We start from the raw sequence: 22,949 nt of genomic DNA on the forward strand, positions 1-22,949 counted from the left end.
AAAAATGGCTTTGAAGCGTTCTGGAGCACCTGCTGTGCACAGGCAGTGCAACCTGGGGTCTGTCCAGTGGAACTGAGGGCTGATACGTGGACAGAGCGTGGGAAACAGGGCCAGATGCAAAGGGACTTTTCCTGGGGAGGGCGGTGCCATTTAAGACCTGAAATGCCGCGCTGGTTCCACAGCCTTTTCTCTGCCTTCTCAGGGCTCATGGGTACAGACTGAGTGCAGCTGCTGCCCGGCAGCAGGGTGATGTTACACTGCAGAACGCGCCTGTGGGACCGGGAGGCTGCAGGGAGCCTGCTGGGTTGTGGCTGATGCTGAGCGCCGTCACGAGGCACTGAGCATCTCTGGCAGCAGAGGTTTGCAAAGCCGTGAGAGCTGAGTGGAGCCAAGGGAACCAGGTCTGTGGACGTCTGGACTGTACAGGAAGGATCTACCTGATCAACCAGACATCCCGTAAACCGGAGACGTCCATCCCGTAGCACCTCCTGTAGACCTCATAGGTTTTGCTGTAAGATAAACATGGATTTACAAACTTAGATTAGAAAAACAACTATGCTCTGGAAGGATTTTTATCATTGACAGTCTGTAAATGAGCACGTGGGGTTATTTGTAGAGCACCCCTCCTGGAATGCTGGGAGCACTGGGGCTGTTCAGCATGGAGAAGGGCAGGCTCTGGGGAGACCTTACTGAGGCTCATTGCCTACAGGGGCCAACAAGAAAATTGGACAGGGACTCCTAATCAGGGAGTGTAATGAATAGGAGAAGGGGGAGCGGCTTTAAACTAAAACAAGGGAGATTTAGGTTACATGTTAGGAAGAAATACTCTACTATACAGGCACAGGCTGCCCTGAGAAGCTGTGGGGCCCATCGCTGGAGGTTCTCAAGGCCAGGCTGGGTGGGACCCTGAGCAGCCTAATGCGGTGGGGAGTCTCTGCCCATGATGTGGGGTTGGAATTGGGTGTTCTTTAAGGTCCCTTCCAACCCAAACCGTTCTGTGGTTCTGTAATTTTTCTGCCAGCTGCTGGAGTGCTTTAGAAAAGCTTACTGGCCTTCAGCTGGTCGTTCTGTCTGCTGTTGTAGTTAATGAGCCTTTGGAAGAGTGGGCTGCGTCCTGTCTTGGTGCTGCTGATGCCAAACAGGTTGCAGAAGGAAGAACTTATTTCATCTCCTTCTCTGTTTTCAGTGACTCAGACTTTTCTCATGTGTGTAGCACCAATGTGTTGTTATTTCAGGAACGGGAATCTCCAGGAAAAAAAAAAGCAAAAAAAAACTATGAGAAGCCCGTGTAGCTTGGGGAATCTCCAGGTGCTCTGGCGCTAAACATTGTGGTGTGTGGCAGAAGTAGAGGATAATTCAATTAATAACATTCTTAAATAATTCTCCATTTGTGTCTTTCTTCCTTTAGGGAGACTCCTACCCACTGGCAGCCTCTGCCAGGTACAAAAGCAGCCATGTTGGTCAAAGTGAACAGTTTAAAGCAGGTCCCAGGCTCCTCAAACAGTTCCCTTCATCTGCAGAGCGCTCCGGAGGCCAGCAGCCAGAAATCTCTTCCAAAACCGGCCATATATGCGCAGCCTCAATCCGCGTCCCAGAGCCCTGGAGCCACAAAGCAGACACCCACTGGAGAAGGAAAGCAGTCTATGCAAATCAAAAAGACGGAGAACGGCGGGTTTTGCCTTGTGCTGATGAATGGTCCAGCTTCTCAGACTCCTCCAAGGAGCCAGACAGGAACCCCCCTGCCTGCCTCCCCCAAGTACGCCTCCCCTGCACCTATATACGATGAGCCATCTTTAGAGTCTCCAATTTATGACGAGCCACCAGTAGATATGGACACTGAGAGCGTCGGTGTGAGTGGGATGTCTCCACCGAGGTCGCCGAGCAATAGCTTAAAGAAGCAGCTGCAACCAGCCAAACTATTACAGCATCCAAGTGTGCAGCAGCAGCAAGCTGCAAAGAAACATGCTAGAAATCCTTCTTCCACTGAGTACAGCCCAGCTGGCAGAGAATACATCAAACACATGGTCAACGTTGACCAGTCTTCCAAACTCTCCCACTCGGCCGCTGCGACAGCCGAGGCCTCTACTAAACTGCCTGGTCAGCTGGCATCAAAGGACAGCTTCAAGCAGTCTTGGAGGATCTTGGAAGCCAACGTTCTCAAGAGCATAGAAGCCCACCACAGTCGGCAGAACAGCCTGCAAACTCAAGAGTACCCAACTGCTATAAGCCATCAGGATTCCGGTTATTCAACCGGCCCTTCTCCAAGCTTGAGAAAAAGGAAAGGAAGGAGGCAAGGCGCAGGTCAGGGGCGGCCCGGCTCTGTGGGCAGCAGCAGCGAGCTCACGGCGTTGAATGACAAGCTGATTGCTGAGATGCGTGCTGTGGTGGGCAGGTCAGCAGCCTGCCGGGGAAGCAAAGCCAGCCTTGATGCTCAAAGTCTGGAGAGCGGCATCCCTGCAGAGAGCAGCAAAGTCCGATTCCAGTCCGACCACCTGAAAAAGTGCATCAACCGGAGCTCGAGGGATGACGTCTCGGCCAGTAATAGGTCTCTGTACAGACAGGGCCTGGAGAGCAGGGGCGGCTTCCCCGGCGACGTGGCTGCTCTGCAGGACACAGTGCGGCAGAAGAGGACTTTTGAGAAAGTAGATTCTTTGGAAAAGAATGTGACCAGCCGGGCCAGCTTGGCTTCATCAGGTGCCACGCGGCGCTCCTCCCAGGTACCTCCCCGTCTGCCCCAGGTTAACCTGTGTGTCTCTGGAGCATCGTGGTGCTGAGCCTGGGCTGCGGCGGGGGTCAGTGTGTGTGCTGCACACTGAGCAGTGTGGCTGCAGGACAGCAAGCAGCTCATGGAGCAGCAGGGCTTTGTAGGCAGGGAGGAGAGGAGGTGGTGGAGGGCTTGGTGTGCCCGCGCAGCAGGTCCTCTGTGCTGCTATGGTTTGTGCTGTGGCCGGGAAGCTCCATTACACTTTGTTCTGCCCTTTGTCAAAGAAATTGAAGATGAATCGCAGGGTGTCAAAGCTCAGAAGGATGCGGATGGGTCAGCCCAGGGGGTTAACATGCAGCATCCTGTGGCAGCAATGCCAGTGGTGCAACTTATGTCCCCTGTTAAAAGGCGTTTGTTCATCGTTGTAGGTCTACTGCCTGCAGTTTTAGTGGTCCTCGTATCTTCTTCGGTAGCCTTTGCCCTCGTGTATCCTGTTTGAGCTGGGGTGCCCAGGATGGGTGGGGAATGGGATGCAGGGGTAGGATTTGCACAGCAGCTTGACAGCATTTTGTCTTTTTCACCCTCATCCATTTGTGGTGGTTCCTTACGTTCTGTTCTCCCTTCTGATCACTCCTCAGCATTGAGTTGAGGTGTTCAGAAAACTGCTGATGTGTCCCCAGCATCTTTTTATTGGAAGTGGCTATTTTAGAGCCCAGCTGTGTGCCTGCATGGCTGGTGCATTGTTCTCCACCACACAGCACTTTGGCAGAATTTAGTTTGCCATCTTCCTTCCTGTTTGGATTTGGAGGACCCTCATGGCACACGATTTAATTTCAGATTTAATTTCCACTGAAGTCATCTCACATTCAGTGCAGCCTTGGTGCTTTCTCCCTTTGCTTTCTCCTCTGTCACATCACCGCTGCTGTGCAGCCCAGGCCTGAAGCTCTCCGGTGGGATGCAGTGGACAGCCCCGCACAGCAGGCAGCTCCATTTGCACCCTCTTCTGTATCTGCTCCTATTTGTTAGTCCCTGGCCTTCCTTGAGGAAACTTAGTGAAGCTCCCTGCCTGTTTCAGGTTGCTCTGATGAGCTGGGAGGTGTGACTTTTGGTACAGGGCCAGGGCAGAGCTGAGCATGGTGTGTCCGTGATGCACCATACAGAGAAGGGAAGTGCCCTGTGTGTGTCAGAAGCGATGTGTTTTGGGGCTGACTGAGGGCCTTTGCTGGGTCGTTACATGATTTCTGTTTCTTAGTCTTCTTTTTGAAACCAGAAACCACAAGATCATCTTGGTTGGCTTTTTCCTTCTCGCCAGGGATCTCCTTGGAGAACGCAGTGTGCGCTGTGGGCTGCTGAGCACTTAGTGGCTGTAGGTGGGAATGGGAGGTTGAAGAAAACAGTCTGTTTCCTCTATCAGCTTGCTGGGTGTCTGAGTTCAGCGTGTGTCCCAGGCTGCTGCTTCCACCCAGAACTGAATTCGAGACTGGCAAAATGAGTGTATTTTTCTCACAAGTAGTTATTAACTGTAATTTTCTTGGGATCAGTGATACCAGAGCTCTAATTATGTAGTTATCCTTAGAGATGGCTGGGGAAGAAGGCTGGGCAAGTGCTGCATGTGAGATTGCGCACAGTGTCTGGGGGGAAAGAAGCCCTTTGTCTTGGCTGCATGCCCAGTGCTTGTGGTGGGTGGATTCGTACATGGAGCACATGAGCTCTGGGGTGGCTGGTGGTGAAGAGTGGGAGCACCTGGCTCCTTGGTGTGTGCCTGGTGCCTGAGGAGCCGGCCCAGCTCCTGCCTGCACTGCTCCCGGCAGCTCTGGGACAGCTTGGACAAGCAGCCCTGTTCCTCTGTGCCCCGGTGCTGCCCCTGGGGATGGTGTCAGTGTGTGAATGTGCCAGCCTGGCTCTTGCAGATCTGCACTTGTCAGCAACAAACAGCACAAAGCCGTGTTTTGTACAGATGCGCTGCTTTGCAGTTGCTGGTAGCCCCATGACACACTGCTGTGAATTTTACTATCGGGGTAGGAGTCAGCTAAGCTGCTTTTAACACGTCTTTTCTCCTTTGCAGCCCGGGGCAATAGAGTTGGACCCCAAGCAGGAGAGCAGCGGGCAGCCCGGCAGCTGTCTGGGATACCATTTCTCTTACAACACCCTGCGGAAGCCCATCTCCCAGAGCAGCATGGCAGACTGGGCTTCTAAAAACCTGAACATGCACACTCAGGGCATCTTCCGCCGCAGGATCTCCATCTCCAACATGCTGTCGTGGAACGGCGGCTCTATCAAAAAGCCGATGCTCATCACAAGCAACCGCACCATCAAAAAAGAGGCGTGCGAGATGTTCAAACTGGTGCAGAGCTACATGGGAGATCGCCAGACTCGCATGGACCGCAATCACGTGGCGTTGGTCACGGTCACCAAGTGCTGGAGCATGCAAGGTTTACGGGACGAGCTGTACATACAGCTGATCCGGCAGACAACAGATAACACCTGCTTCCGAAGCCTGGCGTGGGGCTGGGAACTGATGGCCATCAGTTTGGCCTTTTTCTCCCCATCGCCCAAATTCCAGTCCTATCTGGAAGGTTACATCTATCGCCACCTGGACAGTGATGAAAACAGTAAGTGCCTCACACGCACCAGCAGCGCTCTGGTGGGTTTTGTGTAAGAAATAGGCAGTAAGCAGGTAGTCACAGCCAGATCCTTGCTCCCCAGCACCGCGTGCCAGGGGAGTCCGTCCTTCCTTGGCAGGAGGAAACTGCCATCAGCTCATCTCCCTTGAGGGCATTTATTGGTTGATTTGTGACTGTTTCAGCAGTGCTTGTTGTGACTTGCCCAGTCTCAAAAATCCAGAACACTTATTCCCTCTTGGGGCTGCAAACGTAGGTTTGTGACTCCCATGAATCCTCAGAGCAGGTGCAGAGATTCTGCCCAAAGCACATCTGGATCCTGGGGGCAGCAGTGCTGCAGTGCTGGATGTGCAGCATTCGTTAGGGTTTTCTTGAGGATTCTCCCTCAAAACCACCCCTTGCAGCTATGCTTGTTCCTGGAACAAAATCCCTTCCTGCCAGCACCGGGATCCAGGCATTGGGGGTAGTAATCTGAACTATTTAAGTGGGTTATTGCTTCTGCTGGTATTTGGGCAATGAGTTTATTTAGGTATCAGTTTGCTGCCTGGAGCCCCTTCTCAACTGCGTGGCCATTCAGAGAAGCTGAGTGATGTCCTGGGCCCCTCAGAGGGCGCGTTCGGGGCTGGCTGTGCTACAGGACCCTGAGCAGACTTTCCTTGTCCTGGAGCTGGGCTGGCTGCTTTCGTTGCTGTCTGTGGGCACTGCTGGCCTTTGGGATTTTGTCATGCCACAGTATTAATTGCACCGCACTGAAACAGCGGAGGACAGGGAGCATTTGGTCTCCTCTGTTGTTCACGTAATGGTGCTTTGACTTTTCAGTTGCGCAGCGTATCAAGGAGCTTGTGGATCTGAAGAACAAGAAGAATTCAAAATCCAGGAAAAAGAGGAAACAAAACACGGAGGAGGAAGGTAAAGGGAGGCAGGGAGCAAGACAGAGTGCTCCACTGACTTCAGATGCACTTGATTGCTGAGCTCTGCTGAAAATCAGATCATTTATTTGAGTGTATAGGCCTGTATTTAGGAAGTTTTGCTGCAGGGCTTTGTGCGGGGTCTGGCTGGAGCATGGGCAGAAGGGGGCGATGCGGGTGGGCAGGGTGGGTGTGGGTGCCCATGGTGGCAGTGGGAACCCTTTCATTCACCGAACAGCGATTTAAAGTTGGCTGCAGACCTGGGCTGTCCTTCAGATCATCTGCACATGGCACAGATTTCTCTATGGCACATTCAGTGTTAGAAGCCACACCAGCCAGCACACAGCCAGAACCTGTTTCAGTGTTGCTATGGACTTTGAAAGCCACCACTCAACCCGAGGACCTTCACAGGGACACTGACCTCTGGTGAAGAGCTCTGCTTTGCCCAAGTACAGGTGTACCCTTGCCCACACTTCCTGGACTGGGCAGTCCCTCTGCTCTTGCAGCCAGAGCGTGAATAACATCTGTGCTGAATGGACAAGAGCTCACATATTACTCCAGACTCGTGTTTTACTGCTGCCTGTAGGAGAGCAGATAATACTTTGTCGGGCCTAAAATCTTCCCAGACTGAGTCTGTTCAAGTTTTTATGTTGTTTCTAGGAAACCGGAGCCAAATCTGTGCATTCATGTCAGGCAGCAGTTTGTTTATGGCAGCTTCACTGTCTCTCATTTTGGGGAGCTGGATGCTGCTTCCAGCCTGGCTCCAGCATGCAGATGCATCAGTGGGGACCTGGCAGCTGCACTGCTGCAGAGATTGCCCTCAGGTGGCACCTGCAGGTGAGACAGACAGCCCAACTTGCTCCTTGGTCACAGCCCCCACTCAGAGCTGCTGCCCAGTGTGAGCCAACCAGCCTTCCTGTGGGATTCAAAGCAGAGACCTGAAATGGCCTCATCGTTTAGGGGAGGAATGTGACTTTTTCCTCTCCTGTTCAGGCCCTGCAGAGTTTAGCCCATTCCGAGCCTTTGAAAAGTCATGGTGCTGCTGTTAGAGGGACTTTGGTATCCTATAGGGCAGCTCTGCACAGAGTGTGCTCCACCTGCGGGCTGAGCAGGCGCTGCTGTGAAATTCCCCCTGTGCTGTGTGCAGGGCTTGGCTTTAGGATGAAGGTAGAGGTAGTTTTTACTAAAACACAAGAACGTAAGAACTTGTATTCAAACAGCACACCAAGGAAACTTTATTAAGTCTGCAGAAAGAAGCACTTGAAAATCAGAAATGCTTTTGTGGCCTTCATTGGGGCTCTGATGATTGCCCACGTGCTGCTCCCTTCGCAGGACTCTGCCCGCTTCATTGCAAACAGAAGACCCGCTCTGGGAGTGAAGTGGGGTTTTAGGATGGCTGACCTGCTGCCCGCAGGCACAGAGTGCAAAGTGCAGCACAGGAGGCACGCAGGGCAGGGCTGGACACAGCGTTCCACAAGTGACAGCAGTGGGAGGCTTTCTTCTGGTGGGAGCCCAGAGGAGCTGCAGCTCAGTCGGGGCAATCCTGCTGGAAGTGCTGGGCTGTCCGTGCTGTTCCTTGGGGTCCCTCTGTCTGCTCCACCATCCCCATCTGCCTTCCTTGTGAGGTTCCTGAAGCTGCAGGCTTGTTTTGGGAAGTTAATTAGTAGCCATGAGATACTTGGACGCTTGGCAATTTAGCAACAATTTAACAGAGAAATCTATAAGAAAGTTAAATGTAGTGTCTTCAAACAGAATTTGGTGATATATGCAAAGATATGTATGCCTTTCAGAGAAAAGTGCAGTCAGAGCCGTGATTCCCCCCCATACCCTTTGAGCTTGTAAGCAAACAGGAGGGTGATCAAACATTTAGCATCTGACAGGCACCCAAAGAAATTCTGTGAAGTTTCCCACGCTTACCTATGCAGTCTTCGTCTTCCAGCCTAATTCTCTGTGGGTAGATGAGGTATGGAGGTGGTGCAAGATCCTTTCACGGCTCAGTAACCCATTGAGAGGCAGAAGAATGAGTAGAAATAAATGATCTGCTTTCACAAGGACGATTGTCTCCTGATCCCGCAGGAATGTTTGCTGGCCTTCGCTGTGAGCTGTACAAAGAGGCAGATAATGAGCTGCCAGCTTGGTGCTGGCACGGGGTCTGCAGGGCTGTGAAAACTAAAGGTGCAGAAGGATCTGGTGAGGGTGCAGTGCTGGGCACACAAACACAATGGCTTCTGCTGTGTGAAAGTACGTGTCCAGGGCTGGGCTCCCATCCGTGTTGTTTGCTGCATTTTTAAGACATTTTTTGGCAGGAGAGTGTGTTCCAGAAGGTATGTTCCCCCGTGTGCCTTGCATGGGTTTTAACTTGTTATAAAAGGAGAGGTTCTTCAAGAAGCTCTCTGCATATGTTTTTAGACCAGCACATGGAAAAATATTTTCCTTTGCAAACTGTTTTTCACTGTGTGGGTTGTGAGGAGTCTTCTGTTCCTGAGCTCGCGGGGCTGCTGCGGGACCACAGGAAATGGCAGCTCAGCGTGGATTCCATCGGCCCGCCGTGCGCTCACAGAAGTGGAATTACCCCGTGGCAGCCCTGCCAGGCCGAGGCCACCTGTCCTGGCTGCGGCCATTGGCTGGGGATGGGAGTGGGGATGGGCAGGAGTGGCTGCAGGGCCTGGGGGGCGCAGTGTGAGCGTGGCTGGAGCAGGGCGTGCAGCACAGGCAGTGCCAGCTGGGGTTCGGGCCTTTCCCTCAGAGTCCCTGGGAAAGCAGAAAGTGAGCTTCACCTGACGTGCCTGCAGGACCTGTTGTGTCTCCTCCAGCACAGAGGGACGTGTTGCTCTGCTGGGGAAGCTTGTCCTCTTCCTGCATCGAGAGCATGTGAGGAACTCCAGGATCCTGACCAGCTTACCTAAGCTACAGAGCTCTTGAAAGGCTGCTCTGAAATTAGCAGCATCTGACCAGAATACAGATTTTAAAAGCCACAAGTATTTTGAACTCTGTTGCAAGCTTTAAGCCTGGCAGGGAATCAAATAGGGCAGATCTATTCAGTGCTTTCAGCGAGCAATTTGGGTTTGACTCGGAAAAGAACAAAAGGCCAACAGTTTTGGAAAAACTCTCTCAGCAATCAGTTGCTCTGTCAGTGCAAATATTTCTCTTGGTGTCACAGGGGGATTAGCTCTGTGAATCCTGGCTCTGCTGCCCTCAGAGCTGAACCAAGCACAAGAGCAGCCCTTCTTGCAGAAGGTGGCACCGCCGGGCTCCGGTGCACGAGGTCAGCCTCACAGAGCACACCTCAGTCTTATGTTTGAAGGCTGCGCTGGAGGAGGCTGCAACCAGGAGAGCAGGGGAGCTTCCTGCAGGCCCTTGGGAAGCTGAGAGAGAACCCGGTGCATTCCTGTGACTTCCCTCGCTGCCTTCATTCAGAAGGTGCTGATGCTGGCTCTCTGGGCCTGGCACACCGCTGCCTCTCTCACTATCCCAGTGTTTGAAGCATAAACAATTTGTTTAAAACACTTGAAATCTTTCCTGGCAAGAGACTGGCTCTGCGTGCTCATTGTGAAGCTCATGCATCATTCGGATTCCCAGCCCTGTGCCTGTGAGCCCCACAGCTTCTGCCTTGCGGCGGGGAATGGGGACTCATGCTTACGTGTGTGCCCATGCTGGGCACTGAGTCAGGGGTCAGACTGTGTGTGTGCAGGGCTGTGAGGTGCAGAGCTGCGAGCCTTGAGTCACTGGTCAGATCCCTCAGAGCCCGAGCACCAACTTGCACTGACACCACCTGCCATGGGGCTGTGGGGCCGGGAGGGCTCGGCGTGCTCTATGGGAAGTTTCAGCAGCCTCTGCCCTGCCTGCAGAACAGGCTGCACAGAATGGGGTGGATGTTTGCGCCAGTGCAAACTGCTGTGCTGGTGCTTTGCACGGAGCTGTGGCGTGGCAGCAGCACGGCGCTGTGGGCTGACAGCTCCTTTCTCCTTCCTGCCAGGTCTGCCCATCAGCACGTATGCCAAATACTGCTACCGCAAACTCCAGAAAGTAGCCGTCACCGGGGGCAAGAAGGTGAGTGGCTGTGTGGTGCCGGGGGCTCGGGCTGCTGTGCAGCGCTCTGCTTTCCATGTCCCAGAGGTGTCAGCCCTGTGACACTCGGAGGCCACTGCTGATTCAGTGATGGAAAATAGAGATAGAGAGCGGAGGAGGCTTGCTCATGGCTCATGGCTGATGGCTCATCTCCCCATGGATGAGTGGGAGAAGGCTGCTGCTGTGCTGCGGCCTTGGGGACCTGAAGGATAAAGCTGATGGCTCCCAGTCTCCAGGGCAATAGGAGCTACCTGCAGGGAATGCCCATCGCTGGGGAATCTCCGTTTGCACCCTGAGACCTTGCATGCGCCTGCTCTTCTACCTTGTTTACTGTAGAGTCGTCCATTTCCAGCTGAAGATGTCACGCAATAGAGATCCCTGGTACAGATCAGGCCCCTGTGCTCTGGAAATCCCCCCCTCCCTTTCCTCTGCACAGAGCTGTGAATGCTGGCATGCAGCCCCAGCCCGTCCATCCCAGGCCTGTGAGCCAGATCCGGTTGTCTTTTATTTCTGCAAATCCCCCTGGGGTGCCCTTGCCATCTGGACTCCATGTACAGTGAGCAGATAGCTCGAATACCTCGGGAGGGGTGACACTGCTGTTGTTCCCGAGGGGCAGAGCAGGAGATGTAGGGTCACACGTTGTGCCCCAAGGGCTGCTGCTCCCATGGGCTCAGTGGGAGCTCCTAGGGAGCATCGGTGGCCGCTTCCAGAGTGTCCTTCGGTAGGAACAGCTGCTGGATGCTCTCTTGTGTGCACCTCTCAGAGCCCTTTAGCACCTCTGAGGGTGATCCAAAGCCAGGCCCTGGGCTTGAACATACCTGGAATTCTCCTCTCCCAGGGCTGTTTCTCAGCTGTCCTGCGACCAGGCGCTCTCCTGAGCTGGGGCCGGTGTTCGCATGCCCTCTGCTGGCCTGGCTGCAGCCCAGGCACAGACCGGCCCTGCGCCTTTCCCGCGGAGCTGGCTTTGCTCCCGCATGCAAACCCCTACAGCAACACCCCAAACTCCAAAGCCGCCCCCCGCCAGCAGGCAGCAGCTGTTTGCTCGTTTTGAGCTGAATGCCTTGGCTCCCCTCAGTTACAGCATGTGCAGAGCCAGGGCTGCTGGGGGGCTCCCAGAGGCGGCACACACGCGAGCAGCCCTCGGCCCACGGCTGTGCTCAGCTCTCCTCTGTCCCCAGGGCCTCCGCAAGCCAACAGTGGAGGAGATCACACATGCCAGAAATGCCATCGTGACGCCGTCGCTGTTTGGCAGCTCTCTGGAGGAGATCATGCTGCGGCAGCAGGACATGTACCCGGGCCACAAGCTGCCCTGGGTGCAGACGCAGCTATCGCAGCAGGTCCTGGCTCTGGGAGGAGAACAGACTGAAGGGATTTTCAGGTGAGCTTGTGGGGTTCTGTGTTACTTTTGATCCACCTGAGCATCGGTCCTGAAAGCTGAGAAATGACGATTGACCTCAGCGGGGTTCCCCTTCCCTGGGAAGAGCACACTGCCAGACAGAGAGCAGTGAACTTTCCCAGGCTCAGGGTGGTCAAGTAGCATCAGCCCATTTGCATGTATTGTCACAAGGGAAACCCTAGATGTGATTTGAGCTTGTGACAGCGCAGCACTGAATTTTTGTCAGACAGCAGCGGCCGCCAATGCAGGGAAGGGTAAAGTTCAGGCTGCTGGTGGAGCTGCATCTGCAGCCATGGTGTGTGAGCTTCCCACGCCTCTTCTGGAGAAAGTCTGTTCCCCTGTGAGCCCCACGTGCTCCACTGGTGCTGTGTGTGCTCCCTGGAAAGGAAGGGGCTGCCTGGTAGGTGGAAGTCTGAACTGACTGGGAAGGACAGCACCAGACAGGGAGCAAAGCACAGCACAGCACTGCTGTGACTGCAGCATCCCTTGCAGGAGGCAGGCTGTAGAACGGGGCTTTGCTAGAGAGTAGCTTGCATTGACCTTAATACAATGCCCTACTTGTAGGTTTGCTGCTTTTCTCCTGCGTTCAGTGGGTAATTAAGACTTGAGAGGTTGCAGATAATTATCACATGTGGGATCTCCCTGAGCGGGTCATGCTGAAAGGCAGACCAATGCCAATCAGTACTCTCCAGTGACTGAAAGCAATTATAGAAGGATGACAGAAACTGTCAGATAAAAGCAGTTCATCAAATGCAGCGCTTCAGCCTTGATGATGCACACAGCTCAGGATGTCCTGCTGTGGATGAGCACGTGAGGATTCCAAGAGACAGAGTATCCGTATGATGAATGCGGGGCTCTGAGTTTGGTTGTTTTCTTCTGTTGTTTGCTTGTTTTAAGATTTGCGTTAGTTTTTCAATTATTAAATTTAATTGAAGGTAACTCACAAAAGAATCTACTTTGCCTTGCAGTAGTTTATGATATCTTGGCATATTTAGCCAGAGGTGCTTTTATCTCTGGGCTGACTGTGCTGCTGGGGGGGGGCAGTTACAGCTGATGTCTGAGGGAAGGAGACGGGTGGCTTTTCTGCCTGCATTTTAAAGCTGTGTCTAAAAGCATTCTTTCTGACGAGCTGCTTCTGTAGCTGCTGCTGGTGTGTGCTCCCTTCTCCCCAGTGCCCCAGAAGCACTTTTGGAGGCATGGTTTGCTGGCCAGCCGCCTCACCAGGCACATTGCCATGTACCATTTGCCTTCTGAAGTGTCCTTGCTGTGCCTTTGCTTGCAGGATACCTGGAGACATAGATGAAGTCAATGCACTGAAGTTGCAGGTGGATCAGTGGAGAATTCCAAGCGGCCTCAGTGACCCCAACATCCCAGGTAAGGGAATGCCACGTGCGTGTGCAGCATCAGCCATGGTACAGAGCAGAGGGGAGGGTGTAGGAGCAGCCCAGGATACGTGCTGCTGTCTGGGGACACGTACACACTGCTGTACTCTGCGAGCTGTCTTCACCAACTGGCTTTTTATTGTGTGGCCTTTCTGCTGCTTTTCCAAATGCTGTCCATGGGAAAGCACTGGGGGTGATGGAGGATCTGTCAGAGTGAGACTGCACAAGCCAGGCAGCATGCAGGGCAGTTGGGAGCAGACCAGCAGCAGCAGTTTTGCTTCCAGCATCTCTGAGTTGCCCTCTAAGGTGGAGCAGCACAAGTGCGGAATCCTTATCTGCCTTCTGGTTCCTAAGGCATTTTGTCTGCCTGCCTGGTTTGTCTCTGAACATGGTAGGAAGGCAGCCAGAGTTGTTCTCATGCACCCTTCTTTCTGTCCAGCCTCTCTCCTCAAGCTGTGGTATCGGGAGCTGGAGGAGCCCGTGATCCCCCAGGAGTTCTACAAAGAGTGTATCAGCAACTACGAGAACCCTGACGCTGCTGTGGCCGTGGTGCAGCTTTTGCCGGAGCTCAACAAACTGGTGCTGTGTTACCTCATACACTTCCTGCAGGTAGGCAGCCCAGCCGTCTGCTTCTCTGCCACCAGCCAGTGGTCCAGGCAGCAGGAGAGCTGTGCTGTGCCATCAGCTGGCTGTTAGGGCCTCTCACCCATGTTTAAGGTGGGATTAATGGAGGGAGTTCTGCTGGGTGACGGTGTTCCTGACCTCGCGGGGTATGGGACTGTTCTCAAACAGGGACAGGTTGGGATCTGCAGGAAGTTCCCTGCCTGCAGAGGCTGCCGCACCATCGGCTGTGCCAGAGCATGGTGTTCTTTCCCTGTGGATGCATGGTGGTTGGGGTGTTGTCCTTCAGGGAGCCACATCTCTGCTGTCCTTGCACCTCTTCTTAGGCCCCGTGTTTGGAGTCCCTTGCCCTTTTCCGCCGCTCCAGCTCATCTTTTCCTTACCACTTGCAGATCTTTGCTCAGCCATCAAATGTGGGCAGAACAAAGATGGATGTGAACAACCTGGCCATGGTGATGGCCCCCAACTGCCTGCGCTGTCAGTCTGACGACCCTCGCATTATCTTTGAGAACACACGCAAGGAAATGTCCTTTCTTCGCATGCTGATAGTGCACTTAGACACCAGCTTCATCAAAGGGCTGGTCTGAGGCTCTGGCCCTGGGGTCCAGGACGTTGCTCTGGGGAGTTGTTGGGTGCCTGAAGTCTTCTCCCCTCCATTTATACTTCTTCTGTTGTCCTTGCTGTTATCACACCCTGGGTTAACCCCCAAGCATCTCCCAACTTAAGACCTCAAAGACAAGGACTAGACAATCCTGGAAGGCTTGGGATGTTCAGCAGTAGGACCTGGAAGTCCTTGGATGTGTCAGCCCAGATGCTGGGGTAGTTCTTGGCCTTCTTGTGTGTGTCAGAGGGGGAATGGCCTCCTTGGAGCTGCAGGACTGGCTGCTCATTGAAGGAGTTGTGACATCCGTGAGACACTGCACCCCGGGACGGTGAGACTCTCCATCTCCATTCTGAAGGCAGAGTTGGCTTCAGGTAGGAGGACATTGCTCCTGCGTTGTGACACGAGTGTTTCCCTCTGGTCCTGGTGGAAACGCTGCCTCACTAAGGATAACTTCACTGCCGTGGAGACAGCTTAGTCCACCTCTGCAGACTTGTTTGAAGGTGTGAGGTTGTTCTGGTAGAGGGCTGTGAAGGTGCAGGGGAGTCACTGAGGCAGAGGCATTCCTTGGGCTGCCAAGATCAGCAGAAGCATATTGCAGCCCTGGAAGAGGAGATGCCTGAGCTGCTGCTGCTGGGTGGCCAGACAGAGATCCTGGGAGCTCTGGCAGACCGGCTCAGCACAATATCCACCTCACCCTCTCCTTTAGGCAGCTTCAAAGCTGCACAGCAGCATGAGGTCAGCGTTGGGGCCAGCCCAGTGCTGAGCTAAATCAGCAGCATTCACACTGTGGGGCCTGGGGAGAAGAGGAACATTCAATAACATCCTTGGTATCCCTCAGTGGGCTTTGTTCTCTGGGAAGGTAACCCCTAGCAGCTTCGCAGCTCCTTTCAGCCAGCCCTCATTGCACATGCTTCACAAGCCAATACCAGTTTTCCTGAAGAGCAGCTGAGAACCAGAGGTACTCAGAGCACCCACAGCACCTCCTTCTCTGAGCACCGGATGCTCTGCCCTCCTCCATGTTCAGCCAGGTCTAAAGAAAGGAGGGGAGACCACCGTAGGTGAGAATTGCCCCTGTGCTGAGATGCTCTTCCAGGCAGAGCCAGCAATACTGTGAAATGCTGGTTCTGCTGGGTGTCAGCTATGGTAGCTGTGTTCTCCCCACCAAACTCCTACTGTTGTTGCAGAGGACTTAAGAGAAGGTAAAGAGAGAGAAGGGAAGAGTGGAAATGGTCCAAGCAGCTGCAGTGTGGTGGAGCCTGCATGGAGCAGTGCAGGCAGGCGGTTCAGTGTCCTCTCTGCTGCAGTTGAACCCCTGCAACTTTCTGTGTGCCAGCAAGAAGTGAGGCACAGCAGGGGCACCGTCTTTCAGAGGCAGCACATAAATTTTCCGCAGCCTCCCAATACTGTTGTATACTTATTAGCAAGCAGCAGTTTCCAATTCTGTGACATTCTGGCATTCTCCTTCTTCTTTGAAGTGTTTTTCCTGCTGGAGGCAGGTCTGCTGCAGAAGCTATGTGCTGGTGTTGTTCATGCAATGCTACATCTGCTGGTAGCGCCCATGGTTGCATTTCTGCAACCCCTTCCTTTCATGCAGGGACCTGGGAGCGCCTCTATGTTGCAAGTGGGAGCCCAGCAGGGAGGTTTTACATTGACGTCTGAGTCCGAGCCATTTGGGCACAAGGTACCATGTGCAGGGAGTTCCCTGAGCCTATTTGAACTTCTCTGAGCAGGGTTTCCAGGGCACAGCTCTGCTCAGAGACCTCCACAGTGGCAGTTCAGTTTGTGCTCATGTTACCCGAGGGTTGTGATCCCTCTTGTACCCCATGCTTCTGTGATCCAGGAAACCTTGCTCCCTTATCAGGACTGGGCCTGCAAACCCCACAGCTGTGTGAGGATCTGCTTTACACTCTCATCCTTCACAGTGCTTGCAAGCAGTTCAGCTCTATTTGGCCTCAGAAATGCCAGCCTCCTCGTGCTTCGGATGCGCGGCCGCATTCCCAGAAATGCAGGCAGGTGGTTACCAGCTCTGCTGTGTTCTGCCAGCATTTCAATCACTGAACAGGCTCAGGGTGTGCATCCCAGCCCCACAAGAGCTGGGCCTGCTGCCTGCTGCCTGCCCCTTCTCTGGGCTGCAGACACACTGCCTGCAGCCAGCCGCCACCCTGGCCATCCATGCTATCCCTTGCACTTAGCTGTAGCAGGCAATCAGAGCATAGGCATTTGCTGCTATTACACATAAATGCTTCTTGCCAGGGCTGTAAAATAGGCTAATAAATTACACTGGATATTACTTTCTTTGCTGACAGATTTGTAAATACGAATCAGTAAAGCAGCCTCTCCTCTGTTATAATAATAAATACAATCTCCATGGTTGTTCCTGGTCTTTCTTTTTTGTGAAAAAGCACGGCCATGTCTGCCTGGAGCTGCGTTTCCAGCCTGGATGTCAGCATTCATGAATAATGTTTGGGAATGAGCATGACGCCAGCACTTCAAAACCAGGCTGGGGCTATTGCTGTTGTTCTTAAAGCTCAGGCAGCAGTGATGGAGCATTTGGTTAAACGAGGGAGAGAACAGGTGCAAGCAAGCAGAGGAAGACACACAGGGGCACTGATGTTTGAGAATCTTTCAGGGTCAAAAAGGGATTAGGCAAGTTCATGGGCAGTATCTGCACACGTGGATACTCAGAGGATAAGGTGGGGATGCACTACTAATATCCTTAATCCAGTGGTCGTGGGCACTGCAGGCAGTGTGCAGGAGCCTGTCCTGGTGCTGGAGGTGTGATTGGGCTGAGCTGGCCGGTTGGGGCATCGTTATGTTCAGACTGGGGGACTTTGTGGATCTTCCCTCTGTCCCCACCCCAGGAAGGAGCTGGGAGCAGGGTGCTGGTGCTCCAGACTCACCCTGTGTGCTGTTGGTGGTCTGGAGGTGATCGCAGTTCTGGAGGCACCAGGAAAAAGCCGTGTGCCTTAAGCACAGCCATCAGGGGCTGGCACGCAGCAGTCCAGGATCACACCAACCTCGCTGGCAGCAGAGACAGGTGAGACCTGGAGCCTTCAGTGACGAGAGCAGAAGGAAGAGCAATAGTTCGTAACCTCACACGGCCCTTTCCTAGGTAGATGTCTGCAACCTGATGTCTGAGTGGCTTTGCTGTGAAATGGGCTCACTGCCCAAATCAAGAAAGCCTACAAACCAAGTGCATCAGCCCAGGCTCAGAGACTTGGACTCCCCCTGCCGTTGCCTGGCCTGCCTTCTTACTGCACTGTGTAAAACGTCATTTTACAGGGCTGGGCTCAGCACAGCCCTGTGTCCGTGCCTGGCTCCCAGCAGCAGAACACGAGCCCATGCCAGACAGCCATACGCAGCTCACCTGGCTGCAGTGCTCAGGAGAGAGGCAAACCTGGCACCTGCCAGGGAAGGGAACGTGTGCCAAGGGGTGAGCGTCCTCGCAGTGCTGGGTGCTCTGGGTGGTGGTGAATTTCTGGATGTTTTCAGCATGGCTTTTGTGCAGAGCCTGGAGTGGGGTTTTCATCATCTCTGCCATCGTGTCCTGTGGATCTGCACATGAAAATGGTAAAAACGATCCTTTCAGCTATCCATTGCAATAAGCCCCCAGAGCCGCTGCCTGCGCTCTGCCTCGGTGCCTGGAGAGGCTGTGCAGCTACCAGGGGCTGAGGGGTGGCTGTAGGACTGCTCAGCACAAGTTGGTGGGAGATAGGGCTCTGCTTTGAGGGCTGCCTGGTGTTGTGCAGGACATGGCAACCACCAGACCACCTATCCTGCTCGCTCATCACCCCTCTCCATAGGGCTTTTTGTAGTCTCTCATTCCCCTGCAAGTATGAGGTGCACAGGGGTTCCATCTCCTGGATCCGTTGGCAGTGGGAGGTCTGTTGTCAGCCTAACCCTCCTGCCAGGCTTTGTGCTCAGTCAGCCCCGTGGTGAGGGAGGCCAGAGGAACAGGCAGGCCTGCGTCAGGAGCCCTGCAGCAAAGGAGGGAGGCAGACGGGAGGGCCCCTGTCCTGACGCTGTCCCACATTGGGTTTGATGTGGGCACAGCAAAGCGGTGGCAGGTTCAACAGAACCGGCTGGTGAGGCCGGCACCGAGCTGAGGCTCTGCAGAGCAGTGCTGAGTCTGCGTGGGCACACCCAGAGATCGTCTGGCGGACAGTCAGCAAGGGTGAGATGGATAAGGGCAATGTGTTTGCTGAGAGCTGCTGCTTTCAGAGCTCCTGCCGCTCTCAGAGACTCCTCCTGCCCTGGCCTCCACCCAGGGCTTATTCCTCCTCACCATCACAGCCATTGCACTTTGTCTGAAGTGCTTAGTGGTTATTGGTGTGAGAAAGGGAGCTTGAGTATCCCTTTACCAGGGGATTGCCTTCCTCGCTGTCTGTCTGGAGGAGGAATATGGAGATGTGAGAACACGAGGTTGAATATGAAGGCTTTCTGTGAAAACATGAGTAAAGAGAACACAAAAGATCCTGTTGCTGGTGTTAAGAGGTCCACAGAGAGAGTACTCAGGCGCCCATCAGCAGATGGGGGTTTTAAATTGAGGTACAGTATTGCAGTGCCTGCTTTACCTGCTGTTATTGAGGAGGAGGTGCACCCCTTTGGGCACAGCCAGCAGCTGGCATGTGCTCTTTTGGCAGAGCTCAGGTGCAAGATGGAGCCCAGAGTGCAGCTGGAACCAAACTGCTGCTAAGGAGTAACCCGAGGGACTGAGATCTCAGGTGCCAGGCTTGGGTGCTGGCAGAATTCATGGCCCAAGCCCATGAAGGTATTTAGAAGACTGAGACCAAGGGTGTTCTCACAAGCTGCTGCCTCCCCAAAGCAAGTCTAGCAGCACAGGTCAGCTTATCTCCACTTGCAGCCCAATTTTCTTCATTTCCCTTAGAATCACCAAGATTGGAAAGGATCTCCAAGATCATCCAGTCCACCTACCACCGATATATCCCCACTAACCCACGTCCCTTAGTACAACATCTAACCGTTTCTTGAACACCTCCGGGGTCGGTGACTCCCCCACCTCCCTGGGCAGCCCATTCCAGCGCCTGGCTGCTCTTTTGGAGGAAAGCCCCGTTGTGCCGGAGCCGGTATTTCATTCAGCTCCTAGGCAGCAGCAGCGAGCACACGGGCTGCAGGGGGCTGTGGAGAGAAGGGAATTGGAGGAGGAACGGGTCCCTCTCTTTTGAGGGCTGTTTTAGCAGAAGGTGCCGCCTCCCCTGAAGTGACAGCCCTGGTGCCTGCTGGGGAAGAAGATGTTTCGCAATTGCAAACAGTACCCGGATCCCGCAGGGACGGCGCGTGCTGCCTCCAAACGGAAGAGCACGGGGCTGCTCTTCAGAAGGCGGGGAGCTCCGCCGAGCCGCGCCGGCCCTCGTCCGACCCCAGCCGGCCCTGCAGCCGGCGCGGCACGGCCCAGCGCTCGGCTCTGCCGGGCGGGCAGCGCGGCGGGACGGCAGTGACCCCGCGTGGGCTGCGCTGGAGGCTGCGGCTCCGCCTGCGCCGCCGGGATCGGCGCCGCGGCACGGAGCAGCTCCACGGCGCTGCTCGAGGGCAGCTCGTCGATAGCGCAGCTGTGGGGTTGGCTGTGAGGAGGAAGAGACGTGAGCGCCTCGCCGGGAAGTTCCCCCCCCTCCTCCGGGAGTCTCCTCGTCGCTCGGGCTCTCCCGGGCCGGCTGAGCTCTCCCTGTGCCTCGCTGCGGTCTTCCTGGCCCGGACCCTGAGCGCAGCGCGCCTCGCTCTCTCCGTCTCACGAGGACGTGCCCGCTGAGCTCGGTCCGCTCGGCTCCCTTCCCAGCGCACGCGGGGCGCTGCCTTTGTATCCTCTGCGTTCTGGCACCGCGTCCCCTCCGCCGCTCCCGCAGCGCCCGCACGGAGCGCGGCGCCTCTCGTGGCCAGGTGAGAACAGCACCGCTTCCCAGAGAGGGCGGACCAACCGTTCCTGGCTCCCGAAGCTCCGTTTCCCACAGGTGTATCCACGATCCCCAGTGACCCGGAGGCGGCTGTGATCTGGGCTCCTCCCGTCCGCAGGTAGAACACGAGGGTTGTGCAGGGTGCGGGGCGGCATCAGCGCCGGGTCCGAGCCGTGCACCATCCGTCAGCAGCTGGCACGAACCTCCCTGTGCCGACAGGGGTTTGCCCTCGGAGAGGAGCGAGAGAAAGGGAGGAGAGAATTCCTCCAACCCAGCAGCTGCGGGGTCCCGGAGGATCCGTTCGTGGGGAAGGGGAGCTGAGCGCACGGAGCGCGGAATGTGGGGAGTGGAAACGCTCGGAGCAAAGAAACAAACGGAGAATAGCGCGGAAACACCGCGCCCCGGGTTTGTGGAAGTAGGAAAGCACTGAAGAAATCTATTTCCCACAAAGCTCTCAGGAGACTTTGCTTAGCGCCATCCTGATTCCTCCTGCTCTTTGCATCCTGCCGCAAGAGCACTAACCGCAAAGATTTTTGCTGCTGCGTGTCAGCCCGGCTTCGGCTTTCGGCTGTCACGAGACTCAAAAGGGTTTGGGTTGCAGCGCGCTGCCCGCGCCACCTCAGGGCGCCTCGCGCCCGATGCCCGCGTGCCTCGCGGCGAGAGGGAGTGGCGCTCGGCCCCGCCCCGCCCTCGGCCCCGCCCTCAGCCCCGCCCCCTCCCTGGCGGCGGGTGGCGGCGCCGCAGCGAGGCGGCCATTTTGTGGCGCTGCGCGGTCGGTGGCGCTGGGCTCGGCGCGGCGCGGGGCCCGGGAGCGGCGTTGGCGCCGTTCTTAACCCTTTTTCCCTTACGGATCCCTCGGTAAGAGCGCTGCGCCATCCGGGCGGGTTGAGCACTCGCCGACTGCCCCGCGTTGCGGGCCTGCGGCGAGGCGAGGCGAGGGGAGGGAGGCCGGCCGGCTGGGCGGGCGGGCGCGGCTGCACGCGGCCCCGCGCACAAAGGGCCGGGTGCCCCTGCGTCCCTCGGGCCGCGCTGTGGGAGCACCGAGCGGGCGCCGCTCCCCGCGGCCGTCCTGAAGCGAGGGGGCTCTGGGCCGCGCCCCCTCCTGCCGTCCATCGCCGCGGCCCGCGGAGCCGTGCGGGCGGCTGGTGAGCGCCGCGGGCCCGGCCCGGCCCCGGCACCTCGCGGCTACGGGATCGGGGGCGTTGGGGCGGCGGGGCCGGGCCGGGAGCGGGGGGGGTCCGCGGGGCGCGCGGCCGCGGGGGCGGGGCGGGACCGCCGCGGGGTGACGGTGGCGGAGCCGCGGGGTGACTGACGGTGCCGCGCCGTTCCTGCGGGCGGGACCGCGGGGCGCATCCTCGTCCTCTTTGTCCTTTTAAAAGTCCGCGGGCCGGTCGGTCGGTAAGGGCATCTCCGTGCGTCGTCCCGAAGCCGCTGCTTGCCGCGCGCCCTTAACGCGGACGGCCGGAGGCGGCGCGTTGTTTTCTTAGCGGTGAGGTCAGAGCGGAGCCGGGCTGCCCCGGCCGGGCCGTGTGAAGCAGAGCTGATGGCCTGGGGCTCCTCTGTGTCGGTAATGAGCGTTTGTGTCGCAGAGCCGCCTTTGCCCCGGACCCGTTCCGTTCCCTGTGAAGGTCCCGTTTCCAGAAGCGCCCGACCAGCATTCCCATATAATTATTTCATTAACTTCTGTGTGACTCGAGGTGGTTGGGGAGCTGGAGGCGGTGCAGGTCGGTGCGCGCCGTTCCCCCCGGGGTGTCTCGTGGTGCGCGTTGTCACCAGTATCGCTGTGTCTGCATGGAAAGATTTCACTTGAGCAGTCAGATTACCGTCTGCTTGTCTGTAATCCAGAGTAATTAATTAAGGTCAAGTTGGGAATGAGGTTAGCATAGTAATTGCTTATAACAGTACTGCCTCGATTGAAATGTAAGAAGCATATAATTAATTCTTACCTTTAATTGGATAAGTTCTCCAAAGCTCTTTTTCTTGCTCCTGCAGTTCCTGGCTAATCTAAGCAATGATATTGACCTAAATTCTCCCTCTTGGTCAGAGAATGAGGGTGCAATCCTTAAGTTAACTGTAGGGCATGCTAAATTCTCCAGAAGCTCCGTTGCTGTGGTTCGTCAGCCTTTGACAGAAGCAGATGTGGCTTGCGTCTGTGTGGCTCCATCCTGTGCTGATGTGCTGGGCTGCATGGACACATGGACGAGCTCTGACCCTTGGTGCATTCTTAGGGCTGCCTGTTGGTGTAGATATGATGTTTTTTTGGTGGCAGTTTCTTTCTCAAATTTTATTTTTAAAGAAAAATTGCTGATGCTTTGGACTTAATGGCCTGTCGTGTTAAGTGTTGCTAAATGTGTGTAAGGCATTTATTCTTTTATTTACTCCTTACAGTCTTCAGCTATCTTTCCCTTGCTTACAGGGTTATCTTAACTTTTGGAGCCTCCTGTAGGAAAACGCTTCTTTCAGGTAAGGAATTGACTTACTGATTTTAGTTTGACCCTGCTGTCTGCTGTCAGTAGCTCCATAGCCTGTGCTGATCAAGGAAGTGCTGGGTCTGGTGGCTTTGAAGGCTTTATTATCGTTGTTCAAGCGCTAGATTTAAGTGTACAAGCAGGTGCATAGCATGTCCATGCTGGCTGACTGCAGATGTGCGTGGCAGAAAAGAATGCTGTTAGAATGTAGTATTTATTCCTTCTTGAGATGTGCTGATTTGTTGACACGCCATTGCGTGGTTTTAGT

The 22,949-nt window shown here is 55.2% G+C and overlaps 2 protein-coding genes and 1 long non-coding RNA gene across 10 annotated transcripts in view; 2 read left to right on the top strand and 1 right to left on the bottom strand.

Moving 5' to 3' along the window:
- The window catches only part of LOC122169372 (rho GTPase-activating protein 39-like), a 42,225-nt gene extending 25,548 nt beyond the window's left edge, over positions 1–16,677 (top strand). The window contains 8 exon segments of the mRNA XM_042835478.1: positions 1,409–2,717; positions 4,770–5,316; positions 6,145–6,234; positions 10,210–10,283; positions 11,480–11,679; positions 12,980–13,071; positions 13,519–13,688; positions 14,093–16,677. Coding sequence (XP_042691412.1) covers positions 1,409–2,717; positions 4,770–5,316; positions 6,145–6,234; positions 10,210–10,283; positions 11,480–11,679; positions 12,980–13,071; positions 13,519–13,688; positions 14,093–14,287 — 2,677 coding nt within the window. The 3' untranslated portion in view covers positions 14,288–16,677.
- LOC122169373 lies at positions 7,440–9,173 on the bottom strand. Its single transcript, XR_006171559.1, has 3 exons — positions 9,011–9,173; positions 8,151–8,335; positions 7,440–7,875 (listed from the first exon to the last, which is right to left on the bottom strand). It is a non-coding gene; the product is annotated as an uncharacterized LOC122169373 (long non-coding RNA).
- A 4,306-nt stretch (positions 16,678–20,983) lies between the features above and the next one.
- PHF20 (PHD finger protein 20) overlaps positions 20,984–22,949 on the top strand; it is a 64,186-nt gene continuing 62,220 nt past the window's right edge. For 6 of the 8 annotated variants that reach the window (XM_042835512.1, XM_042835517.1, XM_042835519.1 and 3 more), the window contains exons 1-2: positions 20,984–21,071; positions 22,630–22,676. The gene's annotated coding sequence lies outside the window, so the exon portion shown is untranslated. The remainder of the gene's footprint in view (positions 21,072–22,629; positions 22,677–22,949) is intronic. The other 2 variants (XM_042835514.1, XM_042835516.1) reach the window with 1 other exon arrangement.

The sequence above is a fragment of the Centrocercus urophasianus genome, unplaced genomic scaffold, assembly GCF_019232065.1.
Source record: "Centrocercus urophasianus isolate 14NV4802_14NV808 unplaced genomic scaffold, USGS_Curo_1.0 seq_53, whole genome shotgun sequence".
NCBI lineage: Eukaryota > Metazoa > Chordata > Aves > Galliformes > Phasianidae > Centrocercus > Centrocercus urophasianus.